We start from the raw sequence: 19,844 nt of genomic DNA, 5'->3' as shown, positions 1-19,844 counted from the left end.
AGAAACCTTGTTGAGGGCACTTTAGAGACACAGACGGATTTTAGATGACTCTCAGCTTCCACAGAAACATCTGCACTTTGACCGAACGGTTTGTTGCGAGCATCTGTGTGTATGTCAGTCTGAAATCATCGTTGCGTCATCCAGCATCATTCCCATGGCCACAAAAAGGCTCGGGGGAATGGAGCATAGTGCTTAAAGCCACCTGGAAACCATGGGGGCAGCACGGTGGCTCAATGGTAAGCACTGCTGCCTCACAGCACCAGGGACCCAGCTTCGATTCCAGCCTCAGGCAACTGTGTGTGTGGAGTTTGCACATACTCCCCATGTATATGTGGGTTTCTTCTGGGTGCTTAGGTTTCCTCCCACAGTCTAAAGATGGCATAGCAGATAAATAGGGTGGTGAAGGTGATTAGCATGCTATCCTTGGTCAGGGCATTGCGTACAGAGTTGGGACGTTATTTTGCAGCTTTACAAGACACTGGTGAGGCCATATTTGGAACACTGCATACAATTCTGGTCACCCTGCTATAGAAAGGATGGTATTAAATTGAAAAGGGTGTAGAAAAGATTTACACATATATTAGTGAAAACGGAGGGTTTAAGCTACAAGGAGAGGCTGGAAAGGCTGGGGACTCTTTTTTTTTTCCCCTGGATCTTTGGAGGTTGAGGGGTGACCTTATAGAGGTTTATGAAATCATGAGGGGCACAGATAAGATGAACAGCAAAGACCTTTTCCTTTGGGGAGTTCAAAACTAGAGGGCATTGGTTTAAGGTGAGCAGGGAAAGATTTAAAGGGGACCTGAGGGTAATGTGTGTATATAGAATGAGCTGCCAAAGGAAGTTACAACATTTAAAAGACATTTGGACAGGTACATGGAGAGCAAATGTTTCGAGAGATATGGGCCAAATGCAGGCAAATGGGACTGGTTTAGTTTGGGAAACATAGTTGACATAGACAAGTTGGACTGAAGGGTCTGTTTCATTGCTGTATGATCCTATGACTATGACCTGTGCTGTGCCACAGTCTACATGATGCTGCACATTCTAATGTGTGTTAGCATTGTAAGGTCACCACTGCATGGGACTATCACACAGGAGGTCACGTGTCAGGCATCACCACCTGATGTCTTCTGTGCACTCAACATCTGTGACTTCATGGCAGCCACCAGTATAGCATGACAACCACCATAGTAGTACTACCTCACACACATCTGCCACAGTTCACACACAAAACACAAAAAGGAGTTACTATACTCAATAGCTCAAGTCACTGACCTTTCATCTCAACTAAGGGTAATGCACACATCTGATAGCTTTAGACCATAGGCGCGTATGGGAAAAAGACACAAAATATAGCATTCAGAATTCAACTCCTTTTGAGTTCAGGCCCATTAGCTGCCCTGCTCAGGTTTGCTGATCATCATCAGGAGCTTAAACCCATAAGATTGTAAGCACTAGCTCTGTTATGAAAGACACGGTTAACAGAAGATGTTTGCACACACTGAGCTTGGGGTCAATATACCCACCACCTACAGGCTTCAGACTTATATATCCCTGAGGGAAACTAGTGAACCAGATGGGTTTTCATAACAATGATCATAGTCTCCATACTGGTAACCGCAAAAATAACTGTATAATTATATTTTTAATAATTATTTGAATTTAATATTTCACCTGCTGCTCTTGTGGGATTTGAACTGATGTTCTCAGAGCATTAGCCTAGGTCTCTGGATGACTAGGCCAGTGACATTATCACTAGAGCATCATCTTCTCTGAGCGCAGGGTGATTCATAGACAGGCTTATAATAAACAGATACCAAGTAAGGAAAGGAAAGATTAAAAGAGATAACCAAACTAGACAACTCCAGACCATTATTCCAATCACTACAGAGACCGTTAATATTTAAAGAGAATTGGGAATACCCTCCTGTTAGCAGAAATAAATTACGCCACATGTTCCCACATTGAATTAGAGTTTTAACAGCATGGAAAGTGACTCTATAGCCCATCATGTCATCAATTGCCCATCTATTGTAATCTCCAGAGCTTGATCCGTAGCCTTGTGTACTATTTCAAGAATTATCTAAATAATTCTGAAGTATCTTGAGAGTCCAGGTCTCCACCACCTTTTCAGTCAGTCAGTCAGTGTCAGATACACACAATCCTCAGGGAGAAAAGAAGTTCCTCAATATCCTTATCTACATGTTTAAACAAAAACAAACTTCATAACATGTATTTAAAGAAATTAAACAAATCAAGCACCGCCAGCTATACTTTGTCAGGGCTTAGAGTCAATGCCCAATTTGCCTTTTAGTTCGTACTTACCCACAAGCACACCATATTGTCCAGCCATGTGTACTTTCACAAACTTGGACTTCATACCGAACATGAACTCCCGTTTGCATTCCAGGTGGTGAACTATAAAGTCAGTATTTTCTCTGCTTAAGTTGTAGACCTGGCTAACGCCTATTGCTTACATACTCACTCAGTTTTCAGTAAGCTGCAAACTATGCAATACCAAAGCTGAAACCTCTCTGACCATGATATTCTTAGGTTTCTAAAAAACCTATAACTTGATTGTAAAAATGGCCTTCCTATCCCCTTCTCCATGGCAATGGTGAACACCTAAGTTCTGTCTTCAAGCAGAAATCCCAGAATGAAAAATCAGTAAAACTTGTGAATATACTGGTCAGACTCATTTTATATACTTCAAAAATGGAGCTCCAGAACATCCAGCATGTTCAGTTCCAAACATTATATTTTTAAATAGTTTAACCAATTGGGATGTTAATTATGTTTTATCGTTAAGCAACGTTAATAATTAGAGTTAATGACTCTCTTTTTAGACTTGCTGATACCAGAAAGAAACTCCTATATTGATAGAGTGCCTTTAATTTCTTTGATCTGTGAACTACAGAGATAATTCAAACTCCTATTGAAGTTTTATTTTAAATTTGTTCATGGGATGTAGTTATTTATTGCTCAGCTTTATTACCCTGAGTCAACCATATTGTTGTGGGTCTGGAGTCATGTGTATACCAGACCAGGTAAGGATGTCTGATTTACTTCACTAAAATTCATCACCTAGGTGGTTTTTAATGACAATCAAAAGTGGTCACATGGTTACCATTACACTGGACTTTAATTCTAAATTGAATTCAAACTTTTACCATCTGTCATGGTGGGATTTGAACCAATATCTCCAGAACATTGGCCTGGAGTTCCAGATTACTAACACAGTGACATTTTCACTGTACCACTATTTCCTGCCCCTACAAAAAGCTCAGAGAGGGATCACCTTAAGTTTTCTCACTTCCATACTTATTAAGATGACACAGACTCTCTCTTGAACTGAAATTTGAGTTTACTAGTCTCTCAACCAAGTGCTTCCATTTATCTACATTGAAATTCAACACTTAAATTAAAAAAGTTATTTTCTTATAAAAGGGACCTAAGGGGCAACTTTTTCACACAGAGGGTGGTACGTGCATGGAATGAGCTGCCAGAGCAAGTGGTGGAAGCTGATACAATTGCAACATTTAGAAGGCATTTGGATGGGTATATGAATAGGAAGGGTTTGGAGGGATATGGGCCGGATGCTGGCAGGTGTTTTAGATTAGATTTAGATAGACAGTGTGGAAACAGGCCCTTCAGCCCAACAAGTCCACACCGACTCACTGAAGCGCAACCCACCCAGATCCATTCCCCTACATTTACACCTTCACCTAACACTACAGGCAATTTAGCATGGCCAATTCACCTAACCTGCACATTTTTGGACTGTGGGAGGAAACTGGAGCACCTTGGAGGAAACCCACTCAGACACGGGGAGAATGTGCAAACTCCACACAGTCGCCTGAGGTGGGAATTGAACCCGGGTGGGATTAGATTGATTTGGAATATCTGGTCGGCATGGACGGGTTGGACCAAAGGGTATGTTTCCATGCTGTACATCTCTATGACTCTACAACACCTATAATGAAGAAGTCAGATATGCGCACCTCAATGTCTTAATTAGAATGCAAGCTATATCCCACTTAGAGAGAATAAGGGTTTTGACAGCTGCTGGTTCTGTATGCTTTGGATTGTTTGAATTGATTAGGCCATGATGAAAAATTACAAAGGAAGGTGTTACATCTATGGACTCAAATAAGAAATGAAATATAAATGCATTGATTCATGTAATTTTAATTTGTTAAAATGTAACTATTTTGTATTGTTTGCCTAAAGAAAAATGATATGAAATTACCATTAATGAGCAGTGATTAGATTGTCCTCTTACCTGTCCTTCCACCTCCTTGAGGTTATACAAAGGTGGTTCTCCTTTGGTTAGGACTATCTGATTCGTTGCAGATCTTGCCATCTGCCCTGGTAAGTAGAAGTTCAACGGAAAGGGGATTCTTGAAGCAAACCACGGTCGGGTCAGATTGCAGTAATTTTCAATATCCACCCAAAAAGTATGCAGCTGTATAGAAAAGGTATAAAACTCAATTTATATGTGATTACATGCATTGAACAATGAAGTCAAATGTGTCTGATGAGCTGGCTCCCTTAGAATATCCTGAATTGCACACTGAATCACTTCTCCATTAAAATTATTAAAACTTAATCAAGTTATCTCAGAATTAGATCACAATGAAGTATTAAAGGATTCATTGATCTGTTTAATTTTGCCTTGTTCATTATGTGAAGAAAATGTTTCCTATTAAAAATAAGTGTCCATTTTAAAATACTTCAAGATCTAACACAGATACCTTTCAGGTCCACTAGCTTCTCACATTCCTAAGTATTCTAAACATCTGACTTTATCAAATGTTAATTTATAATAGAATTCACAATGGAATTGTCTGAACATAACAGGATTAGAGTGGTGCTGAAAAAACACAGCAAGTCAGGCAGCATCCGAGGAGCAGAAAAAAATCGATGTTTAGGGCAAAAGCCCTTCATCAGGAATGAGGAGCTTTTGCCCCAAACGTTGATTTTCCTGCTCCTTGGATGCTGTCTGACCTGCTGTGCTTTTTCAGCACCACTCTAATCTTAACTCTGATCTCCAGCATCTGCAGTCCTCACTTTCGCCCTGACACATAACAAGTCCCGGTATATGGTTTAGTGATGGGCAGTAATGTTAGCCGAGCCAGTGACACCCAAATTCCCTGAACAGATTATACACTATCTGGGTCTTTTTAACATGTGCATTTCTTCAATTTCTCTGACTGGTGACAAAACTGGAGAAAATGGATGGGGTTAGGTTTGGTTCAACTCATTAAGCTACTTTGATCCACAGCAGAAGGAAAGAATGGCACACCTTCCTCATTCCTGATGAAGGGCTTATGCCCGAAATGTCGATTCTCCTGCTCCTTGGATGCTGCCTGACCTGCTGCGCTTTTCCAACAACACATTTTTCAGCTCTGATCTCCAACATCTGCAGTCCTCACTTTCTCCTATACAGAAACACTGCACTGCTGCACTTCAGTGAATCATCCTGCTTACTCCACTGGATTTTAATTTTTTTAAAAGTCTCTTCAGGCTCTTTCTTGCCTTTTATAAAAAGCTAAAAGTCTTTTTAAATGTGTCTCTCTTATAGCCCTCACTTTACAGAGATCAAAAGGTTTTCCAAAGGGTAAGAGACGTTTTTTGATTATTTGGACAAGCCAAAGAAATGTTTGTCTCTTGGAAAACTACTGTTTTTTTTAGCACTTTTATTACCTTCGGTGTTGTGCCATTTTAGAAACACATATTTATGAACACACATCTCTTTTACATGTGCAGCATTAGAAGTAACTATCATTATTCAAATTATTACTGTGGAAAAATGTGGTCAAAGAAATCCTGACAACATGGTTAAATGGCAGATTATCACAAGATTTGACAAAGGAGGAGCCCCAGCCAAAGTTGCAAGTTTAGTTAGGAGTTTCATTAGAATGGTAAGAAATATGAGCAGGAGGAGGACATTCATTCCTTTAAGGTGGAAGTGGGTACTGCAGATGCTGAAGATCAGAGTCATTCCTGATAAAGGGCTTTTGCCCGAAACGTTGATTTTGCTGCTCCTCAGATGCTGTGCTTTTCCAGCACCACTTTAATCTTGATTCATTCCTTTAAACCTGCTTTGCTATTCTATAAGATCATCGCTGATCTGCCCCAGCTTCAACTCTTCTTGAGTACTTGCTCCTGATAGCACTCAACTCCCTGACATTTCAAAAATCTACCCACCTCTTCTTTCAAATGATCAAACCTCCACATATGGGAAAGGCAATGGCCCAGTGGTGTTATTGCTAGAGTATTAATCCAAACGTCAGCTAATGTTCTGGGGTCCCTAGCTTGAATCCCACCACAACAGATGAAAAAATTTTTTGTCATGGTGGCACAGTGGTTTGCACTGCTGCCTCACAGCACCAGGACCCAGGTTCGATTCCATGATCGGGTGACTGTGTGGAGTTTGCACACACTCCCAGTGTCTGCACAGGTTTCCTTCTGGCGCTCCAGTTTCCTCTCACAGTCCAAAGCTGTGCAAGTTAGGTGGATTGGCCATTGGAAATGCAGGGTTACCAGGGTAGGGTGGGTGGGATGGTCTTTGAAGGGTTGGTATAGATTCGATGGGGCAAATGGCCTGCTTCCACACTGTCAGGAATCTATGAAGCTATGTCTCTTAGGGTAGACAATTCCAGACATTTACTACCCTCACAGAAGAAATTTCTTCCCATCTCAGTTTTAAATGAATGTCCCCCTATTCAGCAATATACCACAGTTTCAGATTCTTCCACTGGTGGAAATATCTCCCACAGGCCCCTCAAAATCTTTGATGTTTCATTTTTTTAAAACCCAAATGTTCAACCAGTCTTGATCAGTCAACCCCTTCATCACAGAAATCGCTGAGAAGTGAATCGCTTTTGAGCCGCCTGCAATGTCACTATAGCCTTTTTTCGAAAATGGGGACCAGAATTATACACAGTAGGTCAGATGCGGCCTCACCAATGCCCTGTGCAGGTGTAGTATTTTTAAATTTTTAAAATTCAACCCCTAGCAATAAAGGCCAAAATTTGATCTGCCCTCCTAATTAATTGCTGCACCTACATGCTAATTTTTCTGTCTCATGCACAAGAACACACAGATCCCTCTTTGCTGCACTTACTGGGAATTTCAATGCATTAAAAAATAGTCTACCTTTTAATTCTTTCTGCTACTTTCCTGCATTAAACTCCATCCACCCACGCTTTTACCCACTCAATCTATCCATACCTCTTTGCAGAATCTTTAAAAGTTCACTTTCAGATTGGAGAAATAAAAGTTAAAATTATAAATAGAATTCAAAAATAAAGAATAATAATTTTAAAGAGATATAAATGTTAATCATGCAATTGAAGAAAGTTAGTAGAGGATAAGATGTTTGAATTATTTACCAATGCAGGACGCAACTTCTCTTCTATCAGTGCAATAAATGCCAGTGTATCAGCTCCCTCTTTAGCTGTTAATTCATAATCTGCATTATATTTCTGTTAAATTAAATAAAGAAAACAATTATTGGATGAATAATGAGGTGTTAATTCTTGTTTATTGTAATTTACAGCAGGACAAACACAATGCTGCTTGTACTCAACAGGTTTAACAGCCATCATAATGTTTGATAAATTTCACAACTAAAATTATCTAGCACTGCAATATTCTCACTAATACTTCACACCTATCATTATTATAACTTGATGAATTTCTTAATTACCAAGATCTAGAGTATATGCTTATAAATCAGAAAATAAATTCAGAAATCACAATTTGCTCCTAGGTGAATTAAACAGAAGCCTCAATATGTGTGGCTCTATGCCCCCAATTCTGCTCCACACCCCAGTATTTCTTAATTCCCTTCTTCCTCACACATGCATAAAAATCTACCCTTAAAACTGCCAAATCTGCTTCAACATTCCATGTGACAAAGTCTGCACTCTCACATTCTTGCATAATACAACTCCACATATTTTGTTTCATTTAATCCAGCCATGCCTCTCTTAGATTATGTCCCTTTCTTCTGATTCCACCAATACTGAAGACCACGTGTCTACATCCACCATATCAAATTCCTTCATAACTGTAAACCTCTATCAGGTCTCTTCTTGTTCAAAGAGGTTAAAAAAGTCCCAATATTTTTTTCCTGATAATTATTTTCATAATTCTGACAACACGCTTGTAAATCTTCACTTAACATTCTATTGTGCTTCAATATTCACTCTCTAATATGCGACCCATAACTGAGTACAGTATTCAAGTGCAATTTAATTAAACTTCGATATAAAGTTAACACGTTTCCAATTTTCTATCCTATTCCCCTAAAAATGCACATAACTGAACTGCTTACACACTTTATTCACATCATCAACTTACATTGATAACTGTTAACAAATTATGTAAATGTCCACTCAGATCACTTTCCTATATTAGCCCAGTTTATCTAACTTCCAAGGAACAGGTGACCTTCTTATTCCTCGTCCCAAAATGAATCACCTTACATTTCTCCTGGTGAGTTTCAATTTTTATATGAGTTTAACATGCCCCACACATCCCTTATGAGAGTAAAATCCAACAAGCATCTTTTTAATGACTCTGTAAGTATTCATGTTCTTTTCATTAGCGAAACACAATAAACATACCTGTTTTCTCAGGAAATTCAGAATATTTTCAGGTTGCACTACATTCATATTGTCAGAAATTAATACTGGAATGTCTCCTGCAAGAAGGAAAAATCACAACAGTAGAAACTAATTTTCACCATATATAACATTCATACTGCATTGTTCCTCAAAATTCCAACTGCTTCCCAAAAAATAATATGGATATGGTGCAGGGCTATAGGAACAAATTGGTATTGCCAAAATAGCCACAGAATTTCCAACAAACTCAGCTCTGCTCTCTAGTTAAATAATTATAAACTTATAGGAAGGGGAGATGTGGAGCTCTTGTCCTTCGGAGGTGGGGGGGGGGGGGGTGGTGACAGAGATTAACAACTGCCATTTTGAAGAAGACTGGGGGAATTAAGCTTGTTCTACTTTGAGAAGGAAGATTAGCAATTCAAGTTTTGCAAGTTATTTTTCTTCCAAATTTCCCTCCTACTTTTCCTGAAGCTCCACTTCCCTTGATGGACACCAATTGCCCTCTGCAACCGCACTAAGGTGGATTCTTTTCATCTATCTTTACAGTGAGTGTTGGGAGATTATTAGACCAAAGTGGGAAGATGATCCAGAATAACTTACACATTAAGACCAATTGTAGTATAGTATATACTCTGGCTGATTTTTTTTAAAGTTCATTCATAGGACGTGGGCTTCACTGGCAAGGCTAGCATTTATTTCCTGTCTCTAGGTGCCCTAGAGGGGTGATGGTGAGTTGCAGTCCATGTAATATCGGTAGATCCACAATGCCATTAGGAAGAGAACTCCAGGATTTTGACAAAATGATACTGAAGGAATATATTTCTAAGTCTAGTTGTGGAGGAATCTGTAAATGGCCTATATATCTAATGACTTGGCCTTTGAGATGGAAGCGGATGTGAATTTGGAAGATGTTGTCTAAGTAGCTTTGGTGAATTTCTACAGAGCATCTTGTAGTTGAAACACACTGCTGCAACTGAGTGTTGGTGGTGGAGGGAGTGGATGCTTGTGAAGGTAGTGCAAATTAAGCTGGCTGCTTTGTCCCGGACAGTGTCAAGCAACGTGAACGTTGTTAGAGCTGCACCCAACCAGGCACATGGGGAGTAACCCATCACACTCCTGATTTATACCTTCTGGATGGTGAACAGATTTTGACAAGTCAAGAGTTGAATTATTGCTGTAGCACTTCTTGCCTCTAACTTGATCTTATAGCCACTGGATTGAAATGTCTAATCTAATTCAGGTTCTGGTCAAAGGTTACACCCCCAGCATGATGATCGCAGGGGATTCAGGGATAGGAATGCCATTGAATGTCAAGGGGCAATAGTTAGATTTCCCCTTATTGGAGATGGTCATTATCTGGCTTTTCTATGGCAGAAATGTTACTGTACTTTCATATAAATAGGGATCAAACCTGACATTTTCATAATCTTTGGCTTCTCTGCTGACTAGATTAGAATCTCTACAGTATGGAAACAGGCCCCTCAGCCCAACAAGTCCACTAACGCTCCGAAGAATAACCCACCCAGACCCATTCTCCTACCCTATATTTACCCCTGACTAATGCACTAACACTGCGGGCAATTTAGCATGGCCAATTCACCTAACCTGCAAATCTTTGATTTGTGGGAGGAAACCAAAGTACCCAGAGGAAACCCACACAGACATGGGGAGAATGTGCAAATTCCACACAGACACTCATCCGACGCAGGAATCAAACCCGGGTCCCTGGTGCTGTGAGGCTGCAGTGCAAACCACTGAGCCACTGTGTCACCCGACTCTTTCAATTTTTTAAAAGGTAATTATTATAGCTGTTCCTTGCAATTTGCTCAAAATGTTGCTTAAGGTCGCAAACACAAGATGAAAGCTAGAAAGAAGTCAAGCCACGTGTACCTTTTGCAGCCAAAGGTTAACAAACTCATCAAATAAATTACCAAGGAAGTAATTGAAACAAATTATTTGAATGGACTCCAGAGATAATTGAAACAGTTTTTTTTGGAAGGAAGAGGAAATGAGAAATTTAGTTACAAACCATGAATCTAACTGGACTCATTGGACTACTCTACATTTTTAAATAAAATTGTTTTACCCTGGAGTGTCAGAGGCTGAGTGATGACCTTGTAGAGGTTTATAAAATCATGAAGGGCATGGATAGGATAAATAGCCAAGAACTTTTTCCTAGGGTGGGGGGACCAAAACTAGAGGGCAAAGGTTTAAGGTGAGAGGGGAAAGATTTAAAAATGACACGAGGAGTAACCTTTTCAAGCAGAGGTTGCTGCATGTATGAAAGCTGCCAGAGAAAGTGGTGGACGTGGGTACAAAACAAAATTTAAAAGGCATCTGGATGGGTATATGAATAGGAAAGGTTTAGAGGGATATGGGTCAAATGCTGGCAATGGGACTAGGCCATGTTGCAATGTTTGGTCTGTGCAGACAAGTTGCACCGAAAGGTCTAATTCCGTGTTGTATGACTCTATGACTAACTAACTACTGAACATTTTATAAACTATATAGGGACTATCCAATTTTAGTCACCCATAAACAATCAGACCCAAATAAGTCACTTCATATAAAATAGGGGAAAGCCATTCCTTAATCACATAAATACTTAAACACATGACACACTTGGTAGGTCACAGATAAAGGAGAATTTTGAGACAGAAGTATGAGGAACATTGCTATGAAGATGGAAGACGACTGGTTTGAAACTGTACCTTCATTTTACTCCATCTTTGGATTTCTACCTTCCTCTTCAACTCATGTAAAGCTCCAGTCATGGAGAGGGCCATACAATTCACAGTTCCCCATTTAAGTTCAGTGTTTTAGGCTCCTCTGGGAGCTGATTTGGAACCACAGGAGCCCTTATGGACAGCTCTTGATCTTCTTTTGGAGGAAGGTTTATATGGAATGACTAATTTGTGATTCCTATTGTCGACCTCACTGGGCCCTTTGTGATCTACATGTTTAATTCTGGTTATTCTTATTAGGATTGATGGATAATACAATGGTAATCAGCAATTTTCTGTTTGTTTTCATACATCTGACCTCTAAAATAAATAAAATCTTGGATTCTTCTTTAAATTTTCTTTTGCAGTTTGTCCAGAAACTGTAAAAAATAATCTTCTCAACAATGAAAGGTTTCTGCAAATTAAAGTATAATTTATCCAAAAATGTTGTCATCATCAAAAGGAGGCCCCAGTTTACTGTAAATAACAAAGAAACGTATTTTCTTTTTGGTAGCCATGTAGTGCATAATTTGAAAGGAATTTTACTACTACATTGTCAGACTTCTTCAGCACATTTGTACAATACACTATGGGGAAATTGCACATTTAAATCTTTCTTGTAATGTCCTAAATGAATTACTTCACATTGCTACTATAATTACTTCATCCTAATGAAACAAAACCCAAAATAATCTTGCTTTTAGGTTTGCAAGGATAGAATATACATTGCATTTTACAGTTCAAAATGTCAGGACATAATAAAACAAATTCACAGGGGTTACTGGCACGCATTACTGGGACACTAGTGATTATATTGGCATTGCATTTAACATTGCAATTCAAATACATTAAAATTTGTACCTGTAGGTGTTTTCCATGGATTATTAATAAAGTGCACTTTCAGAGGAGCCCGTGAAAATTTGGCATATGCCTGCAATGCAAAAATAAAGAGTACATTATTTGCAAGAAAGTGTAATTTTCATTTTTCTTTAAAACAGAGTCCAGGGATTGAATTTTCCATTAAGTCAAGTAAGAAATATTGTATAAAAATCTTTGCTTGTGCTGCCAGTTTCATTGGACTCACTCAACATTGCCAGTCTGTTAGATAAAGCATAAAGCTATTTCTATTCTGCGCCAGTTTTAATCTTTGGATAATTCACTTTGGATTGCTGTCACACACTGAACCTTTACCTGGCCTGAGTAAATAAACCTGCTAGGTTACAGCAATGTTTGCATCAATGTGAGCATTAAATGTTCCTGCTCCGGGAAGTGAGAAAGGAGGTTGCTAAGCCACTGGCGAGGATATTTACCTCCTCACTCTCCACGGGAGTGGTACCAGAGGAGTGGGAGGAGGCGAATGTTGTTCCTCTTTTCAAGAAGGGTAATAGGGAAATCCCTGGCAATTACAGACCAGTCAGTCTTATATCTGTGGTCAGCAAAATTTTGGAAGGATTCTGAGGGATAAGATTTATGACTATTTGGCAAAGCATAGTGTGATTAAAGGCAGTCAGCACAGCTTTGTGAGAGGCTGGTCATGCCTCACAAATCTTATTGAGTTCTTTGAGGAGGGGTGAAGACAGGTCAACGAAGGTCGAGCAGTGGATGTGGTGTATATGGACTTCAGCAAGGCATTTGATAAGGTTCCCCATGGTAGGCTCATTCATAAAGTCAGGAAATATGAGATACAGGAAGATTTGGCTATCTGTATTCAGAATTGGCTGGCTGACAGAAGGCAGAGAGTGGTTGTAGATGGAAGGTATTCTGCCTGGAGGTCAGTGTTGAGCGGGGTCCCACAGGGCTCTGTTCTCGGGCCTCTGCTCTTTGTAGTTTTTATAAATGACTTGGATAAGGCGGTTGAGGGGTGGGTTAGTAAATTTGCAGATAACACAAATTGGAGGTGTCGTCGATAGTATCAAGGGCTACTGCAGGCTACAACACTGCATAGACAGGATGCAGAGCTGGACTGAGAAATGGCAGATTGAGTTCAACCTAGATAAATGTGAAGTGATACATTTTGGAAGGTCGAACTCGAATGCTGAATACAGGATTAAAGACATGATCCTTGGCAGTGTGGAGGAACAGAGGAATCTGGGTGTGCAAGTACATAGATCCCTCAAAGTTGCCACCCAAGTGGATTGGGTTGTTAAGAAAGCAAATGGTCTTTTGGCTTTCATTAACAGGGGGATCAAGTTTAAGAGCCGTGAGGTTTTGCTCCAGCTCTACAAGTCCCTGGTGAGACCACACTTGGAATATTGTGTCCAGTTCTGGTCGCCCGACTATAGGAAAGATACAGAGGCTTTGAAGAGGGTGCAAAGAAGGTTTACCAGGATGCCGCCTGGACTGGAGGGCTTGCCTTATGAAGAAAGGTTGAATAAGTTCGGACTTTCCTCTCTGGAGAGGAGGAGGAAGAGAGGAGACCTGATCAAGGTGTACAAAATAATGAGAGGAATAGATAGAGTCAATAGTCAGAGACTTTTCCCCAGGGCAGGATTGACTGGTACGAGGAGTCATAGTTTGAAGATATTAGGAGGAAGGTATAAAGGAGATGTCAGAGGCAGATTCCTTATGCACAGAATTGTGAATGCATGGAATGCGTTACCAGTGGTGGTGGTGGAAGCAGTGTCATTGGGGACATTTAAGCGACTGCTGGACATGCACATGCATAACAGTGAATTGAGGGGTGTGTAAGTTAAGTTACTATATTTTAGATTAGGATTAAACCTTAGCACAACATTGTGGGCCAAAGGGCCTGTTCTGTGCGTACTTTTCTACGCTGGGGAGAACTGTATGTGTGACACACTGAAACAACATGATTCGTCTGGTTATCTTTATTAAAATAAACTTTTTACCTATAAAATAGGTTTCTACAAATTAAAGTATAATTTATCCAAAAATGTTGTCAACATCAAAACAAGGCCCCAGTTTACTGAAAATAACAAAGAAATATATTTTCTTTTTGGTAGCCATTTAATCAGCATGTAATATAAAGCAGTACATTCAGCAATAAAAAGAAATCCCAAGGTACAACTGTGAAGCATTAAGCTGATACCAAGGTACATGAAGAAATATTAAGTCAAGTGACCAAAAGGAAGTTTTAGGGTGGAGAATCAGGTGAAGATTAGAGAAGTGCTTAAGGACGCTGCAGAGAAGTCATGGCTATCAATGCTGCAGCAAAGAACACTGGGAATGCACAACATGCCAGATATGGAGAAGAACAGAAATTTCAGTAGGTTATAAGCATTGGAGTGTTACATTGACAGAGAGGGGTGAAGTCATGCTGAGATTGGAAAACGAAGTCAAGACATTCCCAGATCAAAAGCCAACAGATGTCAGCAAGGACAGGGGTGATGGATGTGGTGAGGATACAGGAAGCAGAGTGTAACATGCAGCAAAATAAAATTGGATTTCTACATTTCAGAGCAGATATTACGATATCTCCGCTTAAAATGTGTGCTTAGATGACATGACCATACGTGTGACGGTTGCTTTAACACTGAATGAATTAAACCATCCACATACATAGAATTATACCCGCTGCAGCTCATTTTAGGGCAGTAACCAATCTTGATGTTAAATTATAGGGAAAGTGATCTTGAGCTTTGTAGGCATAGCTTAACTTCTTGTCACCTGGCTGTTTTATAGATATGCCACTTACATGGCTACCAAAAGAAAAACATTTGTCTTTTTTAGTAAAATGGGACCTTGTTCTGATGACGACAATACTTTTGGATGAATTATAATGTAATTTGTAGAAACCTATTTTTGGTACTCGACAAAAGTACATTTTTAAAAAGACAATCAGAATAACAATTATGCGGCCTGTTTAAATACTACTGGATGGAATTTTATCATCAAGACGTTCCCATCAATGCAGAGCAGAAAGCAGAGGGCAAAGGATAAATAGAACTTAGCGTGAGATAAAACTACACAGGACAGTTTGGGATGGTCTCAATTTTATAGAAGATGGAAAATTCCTGAATATGTATTTCCGACTTGTAATGCACTACACTTCAGTCTGTGCCAGCTACAAAGTTCCAAACTTGCTTTATTCTCTGGCGTCATTAAGAAAAAAAAGAGACAATGCAGAGTTTATATTCCTGCAGAACCCATTCATTTTAGTAATATAATCACGTCTCAATTCTTATAATTTTCATACAAATCATGAGTAAAGAACTTCCTTATTGCTGGGCAGACTTGACTCACAAAGAACTCTACAGCACAGCAAATGGTAACTTCCCAAACTCCAAAATGCTTTTAACACATCAGCTCCCGTTTAGGTTTCATTAATTGAGTCCAGAATGCAAATACTACATCAATTCCCACCCCCTTGCTGCTGGCTGGAGACCGCCTGACCTTGAGCGTCAGGTTTTGCGGCCCTGTCTGCAGAAAATAACACAAACAGAGGAAACTTCACGGGGGGGCGACGTTGTATTATTTCACTTTTTTTAAAAAAAAACATTCTGTGAAAGGTTACGCTTCTTTTTTTTTGTGCTACCAGGAAGGATTTGGAACACGCACGCTACGCATTTTAAATACAAAAGCAAAACCCCTTGTGCGTCAATTGACCGCCCATTAAGAAAAGCGTTCGCTGGCTGTTAGTTTTTTGCTTTACCAAGATGATGAGAGAGTCGGTGTGGACGGAGGGCAGACCCCAGTCTCCTGGCCAGCACATCAGCTGGATGGGTGACGCCATGTCCCCGCTGTCTCTGAGCCGGAACCAGTCGCTCAGTCTGATACAGCGCTGCAGCTCCGCTAATGCAGGGAGCCCAGCGTTACAGGATCGCACAGCACAGCGCAGCGCTCTGTGTGTCAGCCCAGACACACACACACCCAGCCCAGCTTCTCCATAAACTAGACAAACGAGCAGACCAGCTCCTCATTCACTCTCCCATTGCCCAAATCCACCTTCCCCACCAAATAAAGAGTGATATCCATGTACAACAATAACACAAACATTGCACGTGGACAAAAGTCGGGAAATAGTCACAGCGTTGGAAACAGACCTCTCAGTCTGGTCCCATTATGTCCCTCTAGACCCTTCCTATCCACATACCCACACTAGTGCCTTTTAAACATTGTAATTGTACCAGCCTCCACCACTTCCTCTGGCAACTCATTCCATACACATACCACCCTCTGTGTGACAAAGTTGCCCCAAAGTTCCTGTTAAATCTTGCCCCACTCACCTCAAACCTACGTCCTCTAGCTTTGGACTCCACTAACCTGGGGAAAATGTACTATTCACCCTATCCATATCCCTTCTAATTTTATTAACTTCTATGAGGTCACCCCTTGGCCTCTGACGCTCCAGGGCAAATAGCCCCAGCCTATTCAGTTCAAACCCTCCAGTCCTGGTAACATCCTTGTAAATCTTTTCTGAACCCTGTCAAGTTTAACAACATCCTTCCTATAGCAGTTGCACACAGTATTCCAAAAGTGGCCTTACCAATGTCAATGTTTTTGAAAACTACTTTATTGCTAAATAAACTACTTTCACTGACAGAAGAAGAAAAAGTGCTGCAAAAACTCAATAGTTCTGGGAGTATCTGTCCAGAGAGAAACAGAGTTAACATCTGAAGACTTGAGACGTCAACTCTATTTTACTCTCTACAGATGCTGCCAGACCTGCTGAGTTTTTTCAGCAATTTCTGTTTTTGTTTCAGATCCCCCAACATCCACAGCTCTTTGTTTGATTTACTTTTTTCAATGTCTTGTTTCAAACCAAAAGAAAAAGGCCAATTAAAATCAAATCATGCTTAGGAGGGAACTGTCTTTCGACAATTGTCCCTCAAAAATAGATCTTGAAAATAGACCTTGAAAATGAAGTGCTTTTGAAATGGGAGTGCAGTAGGTCCCCACAAAGAGCAAAATGAAAATAACCAGATAATTTCTTTTTGTAAAGTTGATTGAGGGAAAAGTATTAGGCAGAACGCCAAGGCTAACTCTCCCACCCTTGTCCAAAATAGTACCATGAGGGATTTCTTGCCTGTCTGAAAGGGGAGATGGCTTCAGTTTCTTTCAAAGGCAGCGCCTCCAACAATGCATTACAGGAGTGTCAGCCTGGATTTTCATGTGAAACAGTGAGACATAAACCAATGTATCAGGTACCCTCAGAGAAGGGAGGAAGAATCTGTTCCACTCTTCCCCCGCCAAACAACCCCCACCCCCACCCCAGCTAAAGAGGCTATTTCACTTTAAAACACCATTAAAAAGGCAGTGGATGAAAGTATACAGAATCAGATCTATAGAAAAGAAGCAGCATGGCTTTGCAAGCTATGATCTCTCTCTCATACATAGCTCTGCTGCTGGAAACAAAATGAAATTCTTTTCCAACAAGCAACATTACTCTTATTTACCTCTGATCAATCGTACCGAAGGAAATAATGTTGAATGAAGAATAAAACTGCTCATCCTCATTGATTTCACTTACTGTTACCACTTCACACAATAACTTCTAACTGAACAAATCTAACTGCTGTGTTTTTTTTCCAATTTTCCATTGCACAATGATGTTGCTGAAATCATTGCATTCAAGCATAATGATGTTATGGGTGTATTATTTGGGTAAATCAGATTTAAAGTTCGCATGCCATGCTCAATGGAATTGCCGTCATGTTGGCACATAATGATGTTATCTGTGTACATATAGGGGGTGAATGGAGTCTGCACATGTACAGTGTGATCTCAGAGATAGGCATGCATGGTGCATTTGCATCGATGCATGTAGGGAAACCATCTTGTACTTGCAACAGTCATTCCATTAAGATAATGTCCAAAAACACAGTTTCCTGCTCTTCCTAAATCAATGCAAGTAAGCAGTAACCATCAGTTGGCAATTTTATTTTAGTTGCCAATCTGGGTGTGAACCACAAGTGAAATTATGAGTACAAAGTTTGGAAACATAAACATTTCTAAGAACAGGAAGAATTTATTAGTGTTTTTGATTGATCACAATCCCACATTCTCTTCATAACACACGTTTCCAAAACCACATCTAGTTCTCCTTTGAATTATTTTTTTCTACATGCCTTACTATTCAAACAATGTGTTTCTTCTTCATGCCATGTGATTCATTATTACCTCAGCAATTCCATAATTGTTTGCCTTATTATAATAATTAACAATGTGGAACCTTGACATAAAAATGTCCTGATATTCCACACATATGAACACATTTTATTGTGTCTATCACATCAGCAATGTTCAGTATTTAATCTTTCCATTTACATTTGGTTGCTTCTCTTTCCAATTATAAGAAATCTCTGGGGCTCTGCTTCTGGTCTTCCCAATCTCTGTAAGAAGAAAGTATTGCAGAACACACTGCTTGGAACTAAAGAATATTGATATGGTTTAAATTCTCTGCTAATTGATGCTCTGAATAGTGCTGTGCTGTGGAAAGTAGCTTCAGTTTGTGCACCTTTATCCCCTGGGTTGATGTCTGAACATTAAACACGGAAATCTAACAGACAGCAAGAGGATCCAATTCCCTTACAGTAGGTGCAGTTCTGATCCTAGAACCAACCCCTGAAAAGTGTCAGGGAGAGTGTCAGGCCTCTCAAATTTTCACAGATTACTGCACAGGGTAAATCTTTTCTGTGTTGCTGGTTTAAAGTAAACAGGGGGGTTTAACCCATGTTGTAACAGTCTGGAGGCTCATCTGGGATTTGAATTGGTTTAGACACATTTGAATAGATTGGGAGTACGAAAAGTCCCAGCAGGTTGAAACACTTACAGATTAGTGTCCAAGATCTTTAAATAAAACATGGGTGAAACAATTTGTTTAATTTCAGTGACTTGTGGTTGATTAAATTAAAAGTGAAAGAAACGGCTCTTAAAATTGCTAAAGAAGTTCTGGGATTTGAAGGTGATTCTTAAATTTGCCAAGAAAGTTAAGGAAAGAAAAAGGCCATACTTTTAGAATTAGCAAGTAAGTTAGATTTGGGTTTAACCAAGGACAAATGTAAAGCTGAAATTGTAAGGAATACTCAAACACTTAAGGTGTGATAGAAAAACAGACAAGCGCAGTAGAGGTAGAAATACTTAAATACAATTGAGGAAAATGGAGTTAGAAGATAAACAAAGGGAGAGAGAAAGAGAGAGAAGAAAGATAGAGAGAGGAACTAAGAGAGAGAGAGAGACAGAGAGAGAAGGTTCTTGGTTAAGCAAAGAGAGAGAAGAAAGGGTGAGAGAGAGAGAGCGAGAGAGAGAGAGAAAGAGAAAGAGAGTGTTGCAAAAGAAAGGAAGAAAAGGTTCTTAGCTGAGCAAAAAGAGAGAGAATTTGAACTTGAGAAGTTGCAACTTAGTCAGCCAAGTCAAGTTAACAGGTTGGAGATTAAAAGAGAAGGTAGTGATATACACAAATATGTCAAAACTCTGCCACATTTTGATGAGAAAGATATTGAAGCCTTCTTTAATTCATTCGAAAAATTGGCTAGGCAGATGGCATGGTCCAAAGATTTATGGGTAATACTAGTTCAGACTACAC

At 39.7% G+C, this 19,844-nt stretch overlaps 1 protein-coding gene across 2 annotated transcripts in view; it reads right to left on the bottom strand.

Annotated features, from left to right (window-relative positions):
* The window catches only part of mtx3 (metaxin 3), a 36,124-nt gene extending 20,008 nt beyond the window's left edge, over positions 1-16,116 (bottom strand). For both annotated transcript variants that reach the window (XM_072596082.1, XM_072596091.1), the window contains exons 1-5: positions 15,972-16,116; positions 12,221-12,290; positions 8,637-8,713; positions 7,398-7,490; positions 4,283-4,465 (exon numbers count right to left, since the gene is read on the bottom strand). In XM_072596082.1, the coding sequence (XP_072452183.1) occupies positions 4,283-4,465; positions 7,398-7,490; positions 8,637-8,713; positions 12,221-12,290; positions 15,972-16,052 (504 nt within the window). In that variant the 5' untranslated portion in view covers positions 16,053-16,116. The remainder of the gene's footprint in view (positions 1-4,282; positions 4,466-7,397; positions 7,491-8,636; positions 8,714-12,220; positions 12,291-15,971) is intronic.
* Positions 16,117-19,844: the final 3,728 nt, after the last annotated feature.

Source organism: Chiloscyllium punctatum, chromosome 2 (assembly GCF_047496795.1).
Source record: "Chiloscyllium punctatum isolate Juve2018m chromosome 2, sChiPun1.3, whole genome shotgun sequence".
Classification (NCBI taxonomy): Eukaryota; Metazoa; Chordata; class Chondrichthyes; order Orectolobiformes; family Hemiscylliidae; genus Chiloscyllium; species Chiloscyllium punctatum.
This window is presented reverse-complemented; position numbering and strand designations above follow the sequence as displayed.